The 21,674-nt window shown below is 47.4% G+C and overlaps 1 protein-coding gene across 9 annotated transcripts in view; it reads left to right on the plus strand.

Annotated features, from left to right (window-relative positions):
• arhgap33 (Rho GTPase activating protein 33) overlaps nucleotides 1–17,735 on the plus strand; it is a 70,018-nt gene extending 52,283 nt beyond the window's left edge. For 6 of the 9 annotated variants that reach the window (XM_063199458.1, XM_063199462.1, XM_063199464.1 and 3 more), the window contains 8 exons: nucleotides 4,610–4,769; nucleotides 5,673–5,815; nucleotides 6,364–6,438; nucleotides 8,006–8,454; nucleotides 8,847–9,293; nucleotides 9,760–9,940; nucleotides 11,408–11,781; nucleotides 14,548–17,735. In XM_063199458.1, the coding sequence (XP_063055528.1) occupies nucleotides 4,610–4,769; nucleotides 5,673–5,815; nucleotides 6,364–6,438; nucleotides 8,006–8,454; nucleotides 8,847–9,293; nucleotides 9,760–9,940; nucleotides 11,408–11,781; nucleotides 14,548–17,373 (4,655 nt within the window). In that variant the 3' untranslated portion in view covers nucleotides 17,374–17,735. The remainder of the gene's footprint in view (nucleotides 1–4,609; nucleotides 4,770–5,672; nucleotides 5,816–6,363; nucleotides 6,439–8,005; nucleotides 8,455–8,846; nucleotides 9,294–9,759; nucleotides 9,941–11,407; nucleotides 11,782–14,547) is intronic. The other 3 variants (XM_063199460.1, XM_063199463.1, XM_063199461.1) reach the window with 2 other exon arrangements.
• The last annotated feature ends 3,939 nt before the right edge of the window (nucleotides 17,736–21,674 follow it).

Raw genomic sequence — 21,674 nt, forward strand, 5'->3', positions numbered from 1 at the left:
GGATAGCTGCCTTGAAGGGTCTCGGCAGCAGCACACTCGACTAGAAAGCACACGGATCAAAAACATACTTTGTGTGCTCCGATCATGCCACCATCTTATTCGTGTCACTTTTCAGTAAGGTTGTAAGCAAACCACGAACCTGTTTCAGATTAGGATTTTGGATTTCTGATCTAATTAATGAAGAAACACCGCTAGCAAAGTTAACTATCGGTCACAGCAGGAGTGTTTTGACCATAGAGGTAGAAAATAACACTAGAGAGGACACAGCAATTTGCGACAGCACTGGGAAATGGCAGCTGGAGCTTCCTAACTTCCGTAGGTAGTGTAGGTACCTTCGGGCAATGCAAGTCAATGGAGAACACGCCCACCCCTGTCAAAAAATTGACTAAAACTGTGTGAATATGAAGTAACACATTAATCAAACACCAGATTTGAAATGGCAGGCTAAATATCTACTAAAATCATATGAGTCGATAAAATACATTTAAAAATCAAATAATATCTTTTATGAACATAGTTAGCAACACACTTCAGCTATTGTCCTTGTATAGTGTGTTGGTGGACATTTTCACATGATTAAGCCATTTTTGACAGAGGTGAGCCTCGTTCTCCGTTAATTTCCAGTTCTCTGATCTACCTACAGATAATGGCCGCTACAGATTGCCATAAAAAGGGGGGCGGGGTCCTCTCTAGTGTTATTTTCTACCTCTATGGTTTTGACTAGCAGCTGATGGACGTGATTTTGTTAAGCTAAGTTACTGAAGATATAAACGCCAAACGTTAATGTTACACATTGCTGTGGTAGCTTTGAAGACTACTACAGCCATCACGTTGTGTGATTTCGTTTTCGTCTAGCAAGTTTGAGTCAGGGCTCAAAAGATATGCGAGCTCAGCTTACCATGGTGCTGGTTACAATGCCTATCGATACCCATGTGAGAAGAGCCCATAACAACAGCTGTGATGCATCGCATGACCGTTCAGAAAATAAATACTTATATTCACAATACTATGAATGGCGTTTTTTTATTTATCAGGGGTGAATAACTGCTGCGATTTGCAGTCACTGCATAAATCACGTTGATATCTCAGCATTGAAAGTTTATCTGTCCGACCTAGCAACTGTAACTAAAGAGGGCGGGGCTTAGCCAAAGGCGAAATTTTGAAATGCATCAGTTCTGGACAGGTCCTGTTTGCTTTCTGCAGTGTTTTCTACCTTTTTCAGCCCGTCTTTCAACATGTTTTGTGCATTCTTGCTGTCTCTACCAAGTCTTCTTCCCAGCTGTCCGTAATGGGTGCATCCTACCTCTGTGGGTGTAGCACAGCCATGACCCTCAATGCTATGTGTTGGCGTTTGTGTGTGCTCAGGCATATAATGTGTGCAATTATATCTGTGTCTGTGTGTGTGCGCGCCGGGTGTGTGTGTGTGCGGGTGTGCGCTCACGTTTGTCCGTGTGTCTGTTTCAGCTTGTGTGTGGGTGTGTTTCTCATTTGCTTATCAGCTGGTATTGCGTGGGCTCTCTGGCAGTTTCTGTGGTGGAGAGCCTGTTGGCTCTGCCAATCTCCTCCTACGTCTGCTCAGCTGTGTTGCATCTTGAAGTGATTGTGGCGTCCCTGTGTTCTGTGGTCCTGATGCCTCGTCTTTGGCCATTTGTAATTTAGCTACTCTTGTTAAGCTTTGCTGAATGTTAAGCTGCAAGCATAGCCTGCACAGAAGCTGTTGCATTCATATGCAAGAGGACAGCTTAATATGGTAGATCTATGTCTGTTTTTGTTAAACATTCTTTTTGTTGTAAGTATTCATGATGTGAAAATCCAGGCAGCCTTGCACATGCTATCACTGTCAAACACACTATAATTTCATTTAAAAGTAGGTATCTTTCTGGTTAAGAAAACTAAAGATAAAGAACTGATAGATAAAAGGTCCAGGTAGTTAGTTGTCTTCACTGATTTGGCAGGCCTTGCCCCTTTTTTATTTGCCACGGTAATTCTCTTGCATAGTGGCTCCCTCTACTGGTCTTGTGATGTATTGCCAGGCAAGTTGACCTGATCCAAACAGGCAGCTCATGAGGTGTACAGTATTTGGTAGCTCGTCTATTTTTAACAAGTGTAGAGAGTTGCTGGGTAGCTGTCAGTGCAGGTGACGGAAGAACATTCAAAAGTGGATTGTAAGTGAAAAGTAATGAAAAGTAATTTCAAGTGAAAACGTTCATATTTCAAGGCTTCTATCCATTGACTTGGCATAAACGTTTTCTGTCGTATGTCCGGTACGCAAGCTTGTGAAGTTCAGTCTGTTGTCACCGCAACCGAGGGCCTCAGTACCCCCCCAAACTGAGCAGAGTGTATGTTTCCATAGTGACTGGCAGGTCCAAAGGGCCCAAGCCGGTGCCCGCGCCCCGGAGGTCCCGTCTGATGAGTCTACCGGAGGCACGTGGATTCGGAGACCCTTCAAGGGGGCCTGGGCCCCCTACTCCCATCTCAGAGGAGCCCATTCCAGCCTTCACCCGCCACAGCTCTGTGATCATGAGGGAGGGGGTGCTGTGGGGAGGGAATGGCGAGGGAGGGCTGGGGGAAGGGGAAGGGGAGGAGGGACTTGGGAAAGGGGGAGGGGAATAGGAGGATGTGTTCGCAATTGTCATCCTCAGTTACTCCATTATCTGTGGGTGAAAGTCAAACTAGTTCCTCCCATCCTTTCTTGTTGCTTGTGGCCTGTTGCCTTGGTGGCTTCTCGCCTCCGTGGAGAAAACAACAAAGTTTCCCCGCTGTCCAGCCTAGGCAGAGCAAACTTTGAGGGGCTTTTGCCCATTCAACATCCCGACTAGCCTAGAAATCTAGACGCCCCTTGAGGCCGCAAATTGAATTTAGGGTTTAGCTCGCTAGGCCACATCCCGACTGCAAATCTGAGGGAAATTGACTTTTTGCAAGGTCATCAATGACGTCGAGCAGTGTATCTCGAGGCCACAAATAACAGGAAAGGAAAGGGCCAACTAATTTGAAAGGTACCCACTGTGTTTACACTCCTGCCTCTTGTCCCGCTTTATCATCTCCTGTCATCTTGGGACATTTGTGTGACCTGCACTGATCCTCAACCAGAAATGGTTGAACTTTTCTTTAAAAATGAAAGATCATTGTCATTGTCATTGGGGGGGGGGTTGTGTGGCTGGAATGGATATGGGACACTGCACGTGTCAACTGACGCAATTAATCTTTTTGCTGTACACATACAGTGCAGCCCTCTTTAGAGAAATATCAGTAGTAATGAAATCTGCCTATGTTTAACTGTGACATTGTTTTTTTGTTATCAATATGATTTGTGTGTTTTTATTTTTGGTTTCATGGCGAATTAGATATTTTTATTGAAAGAGTCGTCACGTTATTGAGAAAAAAATGAGCTGGCGTACTGAGTGTGCTATTAAAAAAATGGAAGCTGATATATCAAAGATTTGTGTGGTCATGTTATGCATGTGTGTGTCTGACTTGAATATACTCTGCTGTGTTTTGACTGTTATGCTGTCTTTTTAAGTGGATGAGTACGACCAATCAGGTAAAAAGAGTCGATTTGTTTATTTATTTATTTTTGTCCCTGTCCCTAGCAGCCTTGCCTCCGCTTATTAATCATTAAAATGAAACCACTTTATCCCCAAAAGCTTTTTTTTGTCCCGCCATTAAAGTGGTTTTGTGTGCTTTTATCAGTGATGCTGATCGAGAGTTTTGGAGTTGCACTTAGACGGTCGATCAATCACTTCCTATGACCAACCAAATTGCTTCCCTTCCTGCTTTTCACAGTACCAAGATGCTTCCACATGATCCTGGTACAAACTCTCCACCCAACAGAATTCCGGTTGCTATTGCTCCTGTTGCCCGTTTCATCCTGAATTTGTGTTTTGGGGTCCAATATGCAAAACTTGCTGGACCCAAGCTTTTGAATTCAGAGACTTGCAAGCAGCAGTGTAAAATTAAAAATAAAAGAACATTTTGAATTTGCTCTTGGTTGAAGGAGACACGGGTCCATGTCTGTGGTTCTTGCAGCATGCGGGCCGCGTCGGACAGCAAGTGGCTGTTGCAGTGCCCTGAATTCTCCCAGCTCCTCTCTGCTTTCCCAGGCTTTGAATTCAGAGACTTGCAAGCAAAGTGTAAAAAAATGACAACTATCAAGCTGTCTTTATTGTTTGTTTCTTGGTCAAAGGAGACATGACATGTCTGTGGACTGCATTGGACAGCGTGTGTCTGCAGTGCCCTAAATAAATTCCCACCCTGCTCCTCCGCTTTCCCTTCCTCAGGACTTGTACCGTAGTCCCATTGCCATCCCTCAGCAGCCTCTGAAGATGATGTTGCTACAAATTCCCCAATGCTGTTTGTGTTTGTCTGTCCTGCCGGCGCTTCACCCTTCATATGGTTCATCACCGCTGGAAGTGTCCTTGCTGCCTTTGTTAAGATATTAATATTGTTTCTGTCTTTTGTTTTTCCTTCATATTTCACCTCTTTCAACTCTTGCATTTCTTTCTTTCTTCTTCTTCCTCTTCTCCTCCTCCTTCTTTTTCTACTTCTGTTCATCGTCTTTTTCTCTGCCTGTCTTCATCACTCTCTCTCACCCTCTCCCACCACCCCTCAGCAGGTCGGCAGTCTCTGACGAGGCCCAAGTCGTTTGTGTCTACGCGGCTGCTGTCGTTAGAGGAAGCTCAGGCTCGTACCCAGGCCCCTCTCCTGCTGCAGGGAGGCCCGCCGCCCTTCCAGGGCCAGTTCCACACCGTGCTCGACCTCCCGGGAGAAAGGTAAGAGGGGGATGAAAGGCTGTATTCAAGATGCACAAAATGTTAGCAGCATGTTTATTTCAAGATAAATTAAAGGTTCGCTGTTGTGAACCAATGCCAGCTTCGAGGGAGATTTCATGTGCCGTTTTATCAGTGAAAGTATACTTTCCAATCGGATAATTGGTCGAACACATCTACCAAATGGTAGCAAACAATGCGGCCAAACAATTAGCTAAATTAGGAAAGTGTAGCAAAACATAGCAAAATGTTGCAGCAGTTGAGCTTGCCCATAGTGTTATTGAGGGAGGGATAGAAGCTAAGATCCTTGATAACAGTGGTGCCGCCAGACCTGACTGCCTGTCAAATATGACATTTATGTTGACTCAGACATCTCAGGCTTAGAAAGCAAAAAGTCCTATTACCTACCACAGCATTTCTTCTACTGACAGAGAGTGAAGTTAGGGGAAGTTGTTGCTTGTAGGTTGGTGGAGACATTGTGAGCTGTAGCCTCTTAATGCAGATGGGGTCGCCGTCGGGCCTATTCAATATTTGCTGAAAATACTCAACTACATCATAACAACATTGCTATGACAGTACTGAGAGCCTTAAGTAACAGATTAAGACACAGCCATTACAATTTTGGTGACAGTAAGGTTATAACATAGGCGCTGCGCTAAAGGGTTAAATGATGTACATTGGCTTCATACTTGTTCAAGTGCAAATACTGAAGATAGATTTCTAATAAATGCAGAGGGGAGGTCAAGGTGAGTATCAGTCTCTTTTGAGTTGACTTGACTATATTCCCCTGCTGTAAATTACCCACATAAAATCACAATGTTGTCAAAGTAAAAATCATAATAAAAAGCATCAATTTAACCTTTTTTCCATTTGGCCCTGGCCTTGTGCCCTCTCTCTGACTGTCAGGAGGAAGAGGGGCATGAAGGTGAGGAAGTCAGCTGGGGGAAGCTGGAAGACGTTCTTTGCCATCGGGAAGCCAACGGCGGCAGGAGGACGGCGTAAGCCAATGAGGATCACCTCGCTCTTCCAGCCCGCCACTTCTCACGCAGGTACACAATAGCACAGCGACAATTGTACATAGAAGGTTTTTTTTATATACTAGGCAACTATACAACTAAGGACATCTATACAATCACCATAGATGTCGTTTATCAATCCTACAATGAGGGGGACGCTCCCTCTGGAGCCCCACCCCCAACCATGTTAATAGCACTGATTGGCCATTTTCACGACGCACTTGGGGGCAGAGTTTTGCGATGGTGCCACCCTGGGCGACTGCCCGGTTGGACCGTCCCTGTGCACAACATCTGTAAATTTCAGTTGCCTGGCAACATTGCTTAGGCAGCTTACTTCATGAAGATTGTGAACACGATTTCATCAGGAGAAACATAGGAGCTGTTGATAACTTAATTGTCTCAGTTTTGTGATAAACCAGTATAATACTGAACACACTCCTTTTTTGAAAGTCCTCTTATTGGGATAACCGCAAAGAAGACCTCCATGTTACTTTATGATCTCTGAGTTTTGTAGATTTGTATCTGCTGTTCTTCTCCTGGGATCGCTCCTTCTTATTTGCTGCTGCTGTTGTCTTCTGCAGGTTGCCGTGTGGATAGCGTGACGCTACGGTCGGCTAAGAGTGAGGAGTCCCTGTCATCCCAGCACAGCGGAGCAGGTATGATGAACGCACGCTAATTATCACCTAAATGCTAACTATTATTAGCCCACACACCTCAAGAGAAGTGGGTGGACTGCGTACCCCCGCGTACCACGCCCACTACACCCCTGCCCACACACATACACACATACCTAATCATTATAAGGCTACATCATCACCCATGACAATCTGTACAAGTTATTTGACGGGGGTCCAGCACATAGTCATATACTGGGTGACATTTTTAGCAATATTGTCGGGAAGCAACTTAACTGAATCTGGGTCCTTACGAAGGGATTGTGATGACACGTTCCCTGATGAAATGTTGTCATCGAGTTCCAGCGGTGGCTTGTCCAAATATCATCTCTTGGTACTGTTGCTGGGCAACATTGCTTAAAATATTTGCTTGTGTATCATGATCTGCAGAATATGACAAATAGAAATAGCAAAGAAAACTTGCGAGGCATGGAAACCAACCAACCTCTCCCTCTCCACCTTCTGGATTTATGTAAAGAGTTACAAGCAGTCATCTGAGTTATCCAAATAAAACAGGGAAATAGTGCCTTGTTAACGTCTCATTATGCGGCTTGGTAACACGACTCAGAACACATGACCATCAACCCCCCTCTCTTCTTACCTCCTTTCCCATCATCTGCCCCTCCCCACTATACATCTTTTCTCATGTCGCTCAGTGTGATGGAGTGACCATCACTAGGGTTGTGGGTGTGTTCTGACTGTCTCGCCAACAAGCCTGGCTTTTTGGTGTAACGGTCAGAGGGAGCCCCAGTTTAATACCCCAGAAGGTCTGGGTTTGAGTCCCAGCTGGGCAACTCTACTCCCCTTCGCTACAAATGGTGTCAGAAGTGGGATGGCTACCGTGAGGCCATTGGAAGCGTACCCATTGTGTGTAAGCCGTAATTCCATGTGAGGGACCCCCAGGATTGGTGACCCCGGTGTGAGGGACCCCAGTGATGGGTGAAGCATTGATGATGGGGCAGTCTGGGTGGGAGAAGCATGATGGGCAGTTGTGTGAGGGACACCATGGGAAGGCAGTGTGATGGAGTGACCATCACTAGGGTTGTGGGTGTGTTCTGAGTGTCTCGGCAAAGAGCCTGACTCTTTGGTGTAACGGTCAGAGCCCCAGTTTACTACCCCAGAAGGTCTGGGTTCAAGTCCCAGCTGGGCAACTCTACTCCCCTTCGCTACACTCAGCAACAACAAAATGTTGATGCCTGTCATCCTCTTCGCAATACGACAAAAAAATATACTTGTCCACATTCATTCACAAGTCTACAACTATGATAACCATCTCCCACTTCCCTCCCTTCATCCCCCATCCTCTGGCGCAGGTTAGATGTGTACATCGGCCTCGCTCCAGCTGTGACTGCTTGTCACTTGAAGGCCACACGAAGTCTACACCACAACTAGTACAATAATCAATCCCCCCCTCTCTCCTTGCCACCATCCTCTAGTTTCAGCTCTGATAAGCTGAAAGGCTGCACTAAATCTACACCACAAGTATAAGTATAATAATTGCCTCTTTCCTGCTCTGTCTTCTCTCCCCCCCACCGTCCTCTGCCTCCAGGTCCGGGTAAGCTGCGTCTGCGGCGGCCGCGCTCCAGCAGTGACGGCCTGTCCCTGGCTGCCTCCATGGATCCCCACCAGCAGCAGCAGCAGCACCAACAGCACCGGCCCCCCTCGCGCCTCCCCAGCAGCCGCTCCTACGACAGCCTGCTGCCCGACGAGAGGAGGCGCGCTGCCGCCGCCGCCGAGGAGGAGGACGAGGCCGAGGAAGATGAGGACGATGATGAAGATGACGAAGGAGAGGAGGACGAGGAGGCGGTGTACATGCTGCCGGACTTCTCGCGTGAGGACGCGGCCGCCGCCTGGATGGCGGAGGATGTTATCGATTTCAGCCCCACCTTCGCGGAGGATGGGGGGCCGGTCGGGTTGGCGGCCGGAGGGGCCGCCACGGGGCCCAGTGGCAGGGAGTCGCCACCCACCGCCACCCCACCTCCGTACCGCTGCCTGCAGGTACAGTATGCATGCGTTTTTTTGGTCAAAGTCAACTACTCTTGTCATGTCTCTCTTTTATCTGCTGATAAAACAACTGAGAAATAAATGTGATTAAAGTTTATTGAGAGGTAGTTAAAGAAGAAGAAATTAAGATTGAATTAAGAGAGAAATGAACCGATCCATCTTTCCTTTTCAGTCAGCTTTTCTCAAAAGAGGAAATTCAAGTGCTCACGATGCATAAACAAAGTATAGACAAGACCTAAGCGGATAAATAAATACAACAAACTCCACTCCATTCTGTGTTGCAAGTCTGGAACAGAGGTGTCTGCCCCTTCTCTCTCTGAGGCCCAGAAAGCCTAATGTCATGTCATGTAATGTAATTTAATGTAATGTCATGTAATGTACTACAGGGCCACCAGGGACACGCCCGCTCTGGCAGCCAGCGCTCTGTCACAGAGGACCCAGACTCTGTGCTCAACCAATCGGAGGCCGGCCCTCGCCGGAGCCTGATCCTGGCGGCCACGGCCCCTCAGACGCAGGTGTACTGCCAGCACCGGCCCTCAGCCGCCGCCCTCGCCGCCGCTGCCTCTAACGCCTCCGGGCCGGCCTCGGGTGCGGCACAGTCTGCCGAAGCCGGTGGAAGTCCTTCCCATGGCCAGACGCCCTCCACGGCTAATGCTGGTGTTACCACTGCTGGTGCTGCTGCAGGGTCTTCAGCGACCTCCGCTGCTGCTGCCCAGCCCCCGCAGGAGAGGCGCTCCTTCACGCGGAAGATGGTGCACGCCTTGTCCCCCAAAGCCCCCAAGTCCCCCCCGCTGGACATCTCCGACCCCATCGCCATCAGCGTACCTGCCAAGGTGAGGTGCCAAACGGGTTGGGGGCGTTGTGCTATTTTGTATTGTCGAAGTTTGTCACCTGAATAATTATTTTATCCATCAATTTCGCACAGTTGTAGTCTAGGCCTATGCTGCACAAGAGAGTGGCCATTCTTCATAAGCTTTACGTTTTGTTGCCTACTATTTGAACCTTCAACCTGAATTAATATACTGTATGTACCGTTGTTAGCTTCAGTTAAGGATGATACAGAAACCATTGATTGCCAACCATGTGTTGAATGAAAATTGACTGACTGGTGCTATGTTTATCACAACAATACAGTAGCAGTCACACCACAACCAAAACTAGGTAGTTGCCAATTAACAGATTTGATGGAAAGCAATTCACTTGTGTTGTATGAAGAAGCAGTCATCAACAAAAGCTTGCCAGCGCACATGTCCATGCTTTTTTTGCAACGTGTTAACTTTGGGAATATTGACTCCTCAGGTCCTGGAGATGATTGGCGGGCGAGCTGGCGAACTGCAGCCCGTTGCTCAGGGAGGCGGGCCCTCCCAGCCTCCACAGATGATCTCCATGCTGCTCAGGTCATGTGACTTCCAGCTGACCGAGAGCTGCCAACAGGAGATCTGCAGCAAGCTGGGCCCCGAAGCCAAGATCAAGGGCCCGAGTATGTACCAATATAGTTGCTAAATGTCAATGCTGAGATGATGTGATGTGAGACGACTGGTACTTGATTTGATTGCTTGTTTAGTAGAAAACTGTATGGGGATATCAAAGGTGTCTCAGGTGTGCAAAGCGGGCAGATTGCAGCATAAAGATAACATTTTGAGAATTGTAACAAGTACATTAAGTGGTTTAGGTGCAGGTCAATGCATGTTAATCACATCTCTTGCAGCCTTCACGAAGCAGGTTAAGACTCTCCTCTTTCGTGACTATCTACTAGACTAATGCCTGAGCTGCCCTAGCCCCAAACCAGACTGTTGACATGATTTGTGTGTGTGTGTGTGTGTGTGTGTGTGTGTGTGTGTGTGTGTGTGTGTGTGTGTGTGTGTGTGTGTGTGTGTGTGTGTGTGTGTGTGTGTGTGTGTGTGTGTGTGTGTGTGTGTACTTTACAAAAAAACTACCGGTAACCCTTCTTTGCATCTGCACTTGTTGTTCTGTATATTTCCTGTGCACTTTGTATCTGCTAGTGATGCTGGCTATGATTTATGTCCTCGTTTGAAAATCACTTTGGTTATAAAGCGTCTGCCAAATGCAATGTAATGTAATGTTATCACTTTAATTAGAAAATCATGTCACAAAGGCATCATGTTGAACCACATTACAATCATAGTGTGACGTGGTAATGAAATGTTATTTCTCTCTGTGTTAATCCAGCTAAGGAGATGCTAACTGACCCCTTATACCAGGGGTACCCAAACTAAGGCCCGGGGGCCGGATGCGGCCCGCCAAGCCCTTTTGACCGGCCCTCCACCTCTTTGCACCTCACCATTTGAACTGGCCCAAAGAAGCAATCCTTACAGAAAAAAATAATTATAATATATATTTTTTAAATGTTTTATTTTGTTTATCAACAGGCCTTCCAACAGTTTCATTTTCACCAACCAAGTGTGAATCACCAGAAGTTTCTTGTCTTGATAGTTTCTCTCTCTGTAATATAATATCTCACTGTAATATAAACAGGCCTAGCATTTCTATTGTATCACTCGTAAACTGTCAATCACCATATTTTTCTAACCTTTCCTTGCTATTTTCACATGGTTATCAGAAATTAAAACGAATACCTGTGGTATTTCAAATTGAAAGACATGTGAAGTACTAACTTCTTTTGCCTATCACTTGTAATGCTGAACTATTTTGTGCTAGAAATTATGGCTATAACAGGCAGTGGCCTAGTATCAATCCCACGATTGATCCAGGCCCCTGATCACAGTCAGGAACGATAACGTGGTCCCCAGAGAAAAAGGTTTGGGGACCCCTGCCTTATACTATATAACTCTGTATACTGTGCTGCATTGGTTGGTACAGGTAATTCAATTGCTAACTGTCTCTGACCGTACGTAATTAAGAGTTTATGAAATTCTAACCGAACACTGCATGATCCCTCCTCTCCGTCTCCCTCTCTCTGTCTCAGGCATTTTAGGGCCCACAGGAGTGCCACTGCCCGCTCAGCAGCCCCCTCCGCCCCCTCCCAAAAACCCTGCCCGCCTCATGGCTCTCGCCCTGACCGAGAGTGCCAACAAAGCGCTACGCCACCAGGGCGCCTCGCCTCCCTACCGCCCTCCGCAGACCAAAACCGCCGCCACGCCTGCAGACACAGACGCCCTGCGCTTCCAGAGGTCGCTGTCGGCGGACGCTAGCGAGCTGCTCTCCTCCGACCCCAACCAACTGTACTCCACGGTGCGCCCCCTGTCTGTGTGGATGACCGAGGGAGACGGCACTCGGGGAGATGAGCAGACCGGTGGGGACGTGGACCAGGAGCAGGCCCTTATGTCTCCCCTTGGACAGGTGTGTGAGTGTGCATGGAGATGTATTGGAATGCCAGTATGTATGTGTCTGAAACGAAATCTGAAACGATAAGAGTCTGAGTGTTAGGCCAGATTGGATTTAGCCAGTTGAGTTGGGTAGGACTGCGTCCAATCCTTACATGTTAAATTATATTTGGGTGGTTGACACTTAAGGCCGTAACGCAAAAAAAAAAAAAAGTATTCCAATTCCTGAAAAAAATGATGGATAAAAATTGGAAAAAAATAGAAAAAAATAAAGCACTTAGTGGTCTGTGGAATTTCACCTTATTTTTGCCATGTTTGGGAAAATGTGTCACGCATCAACTAGGGATGCAAACGATTAATCGATTAATCGACTTTAATCGATCAATGCGTTAATCGATTAAAAAACATTAATCACAATTAATCGACAATTCAACTGACAAGAGACCCAGGTGAAATGGGTATGTGAAGAGGGGTGTGAATAGTGGGGATATTTAAATTTAATTGTGGTATTTTATCTCAATATTTACCGTATTTTTTGGACTATATGTCGCTCCGGAGTTTAAGTCGCAACGGCCCAAAAATGCATTTTGAAGATGAAAAAAACATATATACGTCGCACCGGACTAATCGTCGCACATTTTTGAAAGGTTATTCTATCCATGGAATCTATGTTGTGATAGCTGGCGCATGGTAAGCTGCTGCTCAAAGACGGCATTGTTTTATAAACCAGCATCTGAAGCAGTGGCAACGCATTCAGAGGTAATGGAACAACTAAGATGGTTTGCCAACCGCCATAAAACCACAAAAAGAAAAAGAAGAAGAAACAGTGATAACGCGCCATGTTGCCCTGTAGTCAGAACAACATTCAATTTTCGGCATTGCTTTGCGTTTGGACCGTGGGAGGGTTCGAGGCAACTTTGTTCCGTCTCCAGAGCACGCCTTTCTTTACCCCCTTTTCTGAGACTTCAACCCATGACGGTATCAAAGGTGAGGGGGATTTATCCATGTTGTGTAGCCTATGGTAGTGTCACATTGTGCTCGTTTGTCAGAAACTCGTGGAAATGACCGATTTACACCTGGAAGTCGGCTGACTGTCTTTAATAACACCGACGCTCGTTCTCGGATAGAGAGGCGATTGCGTTGCATAGCGCAAATAAATCCACGAGAGGGGATTGCATTGCATAACGCGATAAATCCACGAGGTCCCTGACTTCCGCAAAAAGTCCTATTCATTTCTTTGGCAATGTCATGGAGCCCGTAACAAGACCGTTGACTCGCAGCGCGCGCGTTGTTCGAGAACACATTTGTCCTGTATTCAGCTCTTCTTCTAGACGTGGGCCTTGAATCTTCAGATAGCTTTTTTTTCACAACATGCACATTTCCCTCCGCTTTTCTCCAGTCCCCAAACAGTTTTCCATTGCATCCAAACTTTCGTTCAGCTGCCCTATTGCCATTTTCGGCTGCATATTTAATTACTTTCAGCTTGAACTCAGCAGTAGGCTATATTAACTTCTTTTGGGTGGTATATTTCTATTCAGTCGTCATTGTAAATGCTATTTTTTGTTGTGGTAAGTTGTAAAAAAATTTCTATCAGTGGTAGGCCTATTAGGCAACACAACATAGGCCTAGTTGCGCACATAGTGCTCTCCGGTGGAGAAAAAAAAACATATATATGTCGCACCAGAGTATATGTCGCATGTCCAGCCAAACCATGAAAAAAAGTGCGACTTGTAGTCCGAAAAATACGGTAATTAAAATGTTTAGATTTAGTATTTTTTTTTTTTCGAGAAACATTGAGATTTCGGGGGGGAAAACACTGCTTATCAATTAATCGTAAGTCGATCGATAAGGCTATCAACTAATGATTAATGAATTAATCGATCATTTGTATCCCTAGCATCAACACATTGCATAGGCATGTCACACCGCAGGAAAATGGAGTCACACCACAGGGAATTCACTGCATTATGGCCATTTTAATCCTTTTGTATACATGATTGACATCTGAGCTCATGCTAACTTGATAATGATATTGTGTTTAATCTTAATATGTGTTTTCATTTATAAAAAACTTGTTTTCCTTCTATAAGACCAGTCACACCACAGGACACCATAAAATGAACCTAAGCATTGCGTGACAGAAAGATTGCAATATGAAGACATATTAAGAGGTTAAGTGTCACCTTAAACTTCCACAGCACTCTCCAATAACTGAGGTACTGACTGGTTAGGAGCCAGTCTTTCAGACCCTTGTAGTTGGCCTTGCAGCTGCCCATTCACAAACATTGACATACATGTCACCCCACAGGACACAATTTGTGTTACGAAATTGAACTTGTAGTTAATATTACTGTCTTGAGTTTTTTTCACATTCACATATCTTAATATAAAGTTAATATTTATGCAATCATGCCAAATGCTTCATACATTATTCAAAATGTTGGTTAATTTATATATATATTATATTCCAGGTTTCATTAATGTTACAGTCACACCGCAGGATATTTGACATATAAACCTTTACATAAATCTTAACAAAAATGTTTCTTCTCATCTAAGACTAATATGAAACATAATGTACCACATCTTCTTTCATTGACATTTGTTTTTAAAGGAAAAATAACAGTTTTGTAGGTTTTTAACCAATGTTAAACAAGGCTTCATGTCTCCCACCCATTTATGTGAATTAAGTTGACATCCCACCATTTCTTGAAAGATAACTGAATGTAGTGTGATTTTATTGGCTCTTTCTTTGCCTCATGTGTTTGCTTTTGTTGGCCAGGACACTGGAACCCTCTCCTCCGCTACCTCCGTGTCCGACTCGGGCGCGTCCAACTCGGAGCTGTCGGCCGGGAGCTCGTCCGGCGATGGAGACCAGACCCCCAGCCCCATCTACAAGAACCAGCAGCAGCTCTCCCCGCTCAACCAACCTCAACACCCCAAAGGCAGCCCCTCGGCCTCCCCCGACGCCCACCCTCCCCAGCGGAAACCCCCTGCCTACAACCGGCAGTTCTCCGCCCCCCTCCTCCAGCAGCAGAGGTCCCCCACCTCATCGGCCAGGCCCACCGCCCAGCCTCCCAACCCGCCCCAGCAGCAGCCCCACCACCACCACACCCAGCTCCTGCACTCCCGCTCCGAGAGCTCCCCCCTGGCGCAGGTCCGTGCCTTCCAGCCTACGCGTCCCAAAGTGCCCCCCAAGCCCCTGGACCTGGTTCCGCTGCGAGGAACAGGAGGAGGAGGAGGGGGAGTGCCGCTCTCCAGGGCCGACCGGCAGGACTACGCACGCCGCTCCCTGGATGCGGGCCGCATCCGGCGCATGATGAATCAGCAGCAGCAGCAGCAGCCGCCGCAGGGTAACCCGCCGGGCCTGTCCCGGGCCTACTCCGAGCGGGCCGCGGGCACCTCTGACATGCTGGCCAGACACTACAGCGCCCGGGTGGCTGGGCAGCCTCTTCCACCACCCCCGCTACAGGCCCAGCAGCAGCCTCCACCGCCTGCGTACATCCGGCCGGTACCCTCCTCCTCGGAAGACCCCAGCAAGGTGGAGAACTTCTACTACGAGATCGCCGCACCGGAACACCCGCAGGCACCGCCCAGCTACGCGCGCCACAGCTACATGAACATGCGGCTGGACCTGGAGGGCAACTACCGGCCCGCGCCCATCGACCAGAGAACTGTGTCCCGTGGCCATCACCATCCTCCGCCACCACAACAAGCCACCGGAGGGAGGGCGCCACAGCTGTGGTCAGCCGAAGCCACCAGGGCGTGGGCTGCTGCCCATTCCCACTCACACTCCTACTCCTTCTCCCACGGCCACTCCCATCAGCAGAGGGGGGTGAGCGCTCAGGATGGCACACGGCAGCCCCAGCGTCAGACCTCGTCCTCTGTCAGGCTTCCACGCAACGAGTTGCATCCCATTCCCCTCTCCGCCGGTGCTGCCGGTGGCAGTGTTGGTGTCGGTGGTGGTGGAGGTGGAGGCGGAGGTGGAGGCGGAGGCGTTGGTGGCATCCCGCTGTCTGTGCACCACCAGCGCAGCTCCGTGCGCTCTCAGCGCTCCCCGTCAGGCGAGCTCACCAACTCCCAGCTGCACCCATACTTCGAGAACGGCAAGGTGTGCTACCGCTACGCGGACGGCAGCAAGCCAGATGAACCCGCCTCCGCTGCTGGCCCCAGCCCTGGCCCCAGCCCTGGCGCAGCCCCAGCCTCCACCAAGCCCCTCCAGCCTCAGCCCACCCCCACCCCAACTGGGCCTTCCCCTCCTCCGCAAGCCCACAAACCGCAGTCCTCCAAGGACCAAACGGAGCACGTCTACGTCAATTTCCCCTTCACCGCCAGCAGCCCGCAGAACAACGCAGCTAGCGCTAGCAGTGTGGGCAGCGCCAAGGGCGTCGGTGGTGGTGGTGGGGGTGGAGGTACATGGCTGACCACGGACCTCGACGGCGGCAAGAACAACAGCGGTTGCTCTCAGGGGCTGGAGACTCTGTCCCCGACTCTGGACGCCTCACCCGAGGAGGAGAACTCGGAAGCAACAAATCAGCAGTTACAACAGCACCCACTGTTGGACTCGGAACAGGACAGCAGCCCCTCGCACGACTACGAGAGCCCCGCTCAGTCCCAGTGCAGCCCGATACACGACACGCACTCGCTCGACTTGCCACCGGTCCAGTCTTCCTCGACGTCCTCGTCCGCCTCCCACTTCCGGAGCCGCTCAGACCCGCAGAACTCCAGCGCTGCGGGGGACGGGATGGGGATGGGGATGGGTCCTGGGGGCGTGAGTCATCAGCAACCCCTGACCGGGAAGGAGATCGCCTCGCTGCTGATCGAGAAGCTGGCGGAGGAGGAGAGGGAAGCAGGCACGTGTACCCGTGCATCGTCCTCTGCCTCGTCCTCGCCTCGCATGGAGCACCCGCACCCGCAACCGCCAAACCCCTACGCCGCTCAACTGCAGCAGCAACAGCAACTGTTGCTACAACAGCAACAGCAGCAGCCCCATTTCCCTCCTCCGGCCTACAATGTTTACACCCCGGCGCCGACCCGCCACAGTTCCCTACGAGACCCGTCGGCGGGCGTCTTCCACCGCCAAGACCCGTTCCGCAGGTCCGCCGGCGGGCACTACCGCCAGGCCTTCGACGTCATGCCCTCCGGCGACCAGGTCTTGAAGTACTACCGCAGCCAGGACTTCATGCCCGGTTCCCCCCAGGGGGAGCTGCCCTCCTCCTCCACCCCTAACCCCTACCCTCCAAGGACTCACTACCCAGACTCTGCCTACCAACAACACCACCGTGGACCACATGACACTTCCAGGCCTCCGTACCCCGGCTCCCCTCACAGCACAGCGGGCACCCCGCCCTCCGCAGCTTTCTCCAACCTGGCTCTGGGCACCCCGAGAGGGTATGCCAACCAGCCCGGCGGCTTCCAGTACAGCCAGTACCCGGCGCAGGTGCAGTCTAGCCCCCAGTACCCCAACGCCCCACGCAGAGATATGGTGCTGGAGCCGGCGCTGCGGCCCCCTGCCTATCGCAACCAGAGGGGGCTGGCTCGGCAAGGCAGCCTGCCGGGCCCCAACTGGACCATCCACACTGAGGGCCAGACAAGGAGCTACTGCTGAGCTAGGCAGTGAGTGCTCATGAGAAGCACACAGAGAAACACACTCTGAAACCCATGGCAAGAGTTTAAGCTCTTCATCAAGCTTTCAGAGACGTGTGGGTCAAGCATTTCAAGGGAAAGGAAAGGAAAGGAAAGGAAAGGAAAGCCGCTTAAGAAGCGCACCTATGGCTACAGCACTAATGGGGGATTGTCAGTGTTAGATGGTTTCCCGGCTCGAAGGACCATAATTATGAAAGGCTTTACGCACCGAGGTGCAGCAATTCACTAGATGGAGCACAATGACCTCCACTTGGAGTAATAGCACCACCCAACTCAGCTGAGGTTCGCCATCCAAGTATGTGTACCTCTGCCCTGCCTCTCCCCCTTCAAAAAACATAAACCCCAAACCCGCTACCCCTTCGGTACCCACCTCACTGAACTGGACCAATGAGAAGAAGAAGGACAGGGATTGAATGAGACGAGAACAGAACAGGGACCTTTACTTAAGAAACTGGTGCAGGAGTAAACCAGATTAAGTTAAGAGGTAAATCATCTAATAGAGGAGCCTGGAGTCCTCATCGTCTTCATTTTCTTAAGACATTTTTTGTCTTAAGAAAATGAGAACGCCAGGCTCTTCTATTAGATGATACCTTATTAGATGTACCTTTTAACTGAACCTGGTTTACTACTGAACCAGCTTCTTAGTATAGGCCCCTGGACAGATCAAAGAAAAGAACCGTTAAGTGGCCTAGATTTGAAAACATTCCAGAGCAGACTGTGGTTGCCCCAGCAGAGGGTGCAGGCGAGGCGCGTAGCTGCTAATGCTTTGTAGTTGGAGTATCAGGTATTCCCGCACACCGAGGACTTGTTGACTTTTTCTTTTTCTGTTAATTTTTTTTTTCTTTTCAGTTCAGATGTAGGTCTCATTTGGTTTTAAGTTACTGTAATTTCTCATACACAACAGCACAGTGAGAATTGTACAGGGAAGTTTGATTTCAGTTGTTTTTTGTTTTTTTCTTGAGAAAAATAATTCCTCAGAAGCTGCTGGTAACTTTAATGGACTTTTAAAGGCTTTTAAAAAAACTATTTCTCCATGTGAATATTCAGCTGTGACAAGTTTATAAGTAGTTTTGTTAATGGCTTTTTATGTTTTTAATTTATTTTGAGGGGCGGTTTTTTTTCATTGTGAAGATTTAATGTAATATAGTTTTGGGTTTTTTTGTTGTTTTTTTTTTGTTTTTCGAAGGAATGTGAATAAGTAGAGTTTGCTTTGTCTTCATACCTGAACAGTGTGTAAATGACCATTTTTGTGTGAGTGTGAATACATTATTGTTGGTGTGCAGGGGTGTGTTTATGTGTGTGTGTGTGTGTGCGTGTGTGCACAGTATCTTTGTCCATGTCCTAACAGCTTTGTTTGCCTTGAGGTAAGCTACATAAAGCACATTGTTAGAAAATGTTGCTGAAGAAAAACACTGCCTTGTGTAGAGGATGAGCAGTCTAAAGAGCATGTTACTCTTCGTGCGTGTGTGCGTGTGTGCATACAAGTATGGGTGGAGTGCGTTTGTATTGTGATTCTGATTTTTTTTCCTGGCCTTGTGATGTAAACCTCTTCATCCTTCGAGGGTTATTTTTGTCCTCTCTCAAACAGCTGATGAAGAAGAAACACCAGTCTTCACAGCTCCAGCACTGTTCCCAATTTCATACTGATCTGTACAGAGCATGGGTGCATTTGGGTCAGAGACGTCCAAAAAGGAATTGTCATTCAGTGTAACGGATACCTTCTGCTGACTGTAACTGTAAAAAAACAAGATTTTCAAATTGTTTCAAGTGAATGGATGACAGCCAAGGCTTTCATGAATTCACTGGAAAAAAATAAAACAAAAAGAGTCATGTTTTTTACAGTTACAGTCAGCAGAAGGTATCCGTTACACTGAATGACAATTCCTTTTTGTACGTCTTTGACCCATTTACAGTTGATGGTGATGATGTATTTTTTTCTAGAACTGTTCGGTACTTCCATTGGAGTATAATACTGTTCACTGGTCACTGCATGAAAATCCTGTAGGTCAAAGATCTCTGGATTTCTAATTCTTCAATGGTACTGATTGTGGTACGAACGTAGTTGAAGAAGCCTATAGCTATCTTATATTCAAACAGACCACTTGATATCTATATGTTTAGTGGTATATGGTAAGCAAACAATACCAGATGAACAGCTGGCACAGTCAGTAAAATTAATCTTGTGTCCAAAAAACAAAGTGCTTGTCGAACGTCAGGCATGGCCTAGGTTAGGTATAGGTGTATTTTTGTGCTTCCTTCCATTTTGTCTCTGGGTGTGTCATTGGTAATGTACACAGTAACATGCAAATGAGCAAGAGGTGAGTGGTGCCTAGTTTACACGGTACATGTTGCAGTGTTGATTTTACACTAATTGAGTAGAAAAGAGACCGAGTGTTACATTTGAATCTTGAATCAACACTACATAATGTTTTGTGTAGACATGGTGGAATGATAAACTGTTTCTACTCATTGACCAACGTTTCCCACACCAATGGTATTCTCAGTGTTTAGTCTCCTAGAGTAGTACTTGGAAATCGAAAGGGACTATGTCGCGAGTTTCGGGTGAGCGCAAAAAAACAAGAAAACAAGAAGGGAAGCACATGGAATTATGTTGTATCGAGTGTCACTGAACGTCAGGCAGGATGGACATGGTAGCGTTCTTTGGTTACCCACCCCGGCGGTCATTCAGTGCATTTTTAGGTGCCTTTTTCTGGTAAAACAATCAGTCATCTGGAAAAACCTAACGGTTAAAACAAAAAGGTGTTGAGGCGTTGAGGCTGAAAACTTTATCTCTTTTTCAACCCTGTGAACACAGAGCTAAATGAGACCAGCTGTCTTTGATCACAGAAAGACCAGAGAGACTCTGGCTCTCGAACCCCAGCACACCTGCTGTCCTTCTGGATGTCTTTGTAAACGTTGCACACTTTTTTTGTACAATGAAACTAACCTCTCTCCTTAATCCCAAATTACAATCCCAAATCCTAATCCTGCCCCTTAAACCCATATCCACACAGTTTGTCGATGGCTTTTGGCTGTGATGTTGGAAAGGTACTCGGTAGAGCATGTTTGTTACATTGACATATTTTCTTGGTACAATGTGAGCCTTGTGTGTGTGTGTGTGTGTGTGTATGTGCGCGCGTGCGTGCGTGCGCGTTCTTGGATGGGTGTCTTATGTGAAGTTTCCCTCTTTGGACATGGAACAATTCCTCTTTTGGACTAATATCTATGCAGTGAACAGTGAAATACAGTGAGAAATTCTTTCAAGTGGGTCTCATCCACCTTTAATATCTATACTACCTATGTGTGTGTTTGTGTGAGAGAGTGTGCAAATGAGCAAAAAATGTGTGTGTATGAGTGTGCGAGTAAGAAAGAAAGAGAGTGTGAGTTTGTGTCTTACGTGTGTGTACAGTCTGTTGGTGCATGAATGCACTGTAACCTGAACTTTCAGTCCAATGTTCCTTGAGCCTTATAGCACTTTGCAAAAAAGGCAGTTCATCTTATTTTGTAATATTTTCCAATGTGTGAATAAAAAAATGATGGACTTGATGGATACATCAATGACAATTCCATATCCTCTCCTTTATTTTTGAACTGTCATTTTGAAGTAGCGGTAGTAGTAACCTACAAATCATGATCCAGTTAGTCACGTGAAACAGTGTATACAGTAAAATGAGTCACTGGTACCATAACGGCTACGACCAGAGCTCAACCTCAAAGCTTGTCTCACAGGATGTAGTTCACAATTTATGTGTGGTGTTTGCGGTTAATGTAAGACACGTAGTCCTATTGTATTTCCAAACTGTAGGCAGCACCTGAAACCTTCCTTATCTTTCCCTTATTTTCTTTGTAGGTGTGCCTCAAAAAACCCTTTATCCAGAAAAGCAAAGCAGACACTGTTAACTCTTCGCCATTGTTTGCTGTAATTTGAGTGCTTGGAATTTTTATTCAGCACCTGACTCGCTAGCAAGGTGTTGAACCTGTTCGTCCAGTTCCCATCTGCCTTATCTGTACACATCCTACAGGAGTAGCCATTGGAGAAACACATCGTCCCAGTTCTCCAAAAGTCAAGACACGGTGTGCGTTCCAATATGCGACCTTGCGCCCTCCACTTGTGCTTGTGGCATCGTACCAACAAGTAATACGTTGTGATGACATCACTGACAACAGCATTATATTTCATTATCTCGCAAAAGCTCAAAAGTAATTTTGTCCTTTTCAAATAGGATGGTAAATGAAGAATAGTCCCCCCAAAAATGTTTTGAC

This window comes from Engraulis encrasicolus, chromosome 5, assembly GCF_034702125.1.
Source record: "Engraulis encrasicolus isolate BLACKSEA-1 chromosome 5, IST_EnEncr_1.0, whole genome shotgun sequence".
NCBI classification, from domain to species: domain Eukaryota; kingdom Metazoa; phylum Chordata; class Actinopteri; order Clupeiformes; family Engraulidae; genus Engraulis; species Engraulis encrasicolus.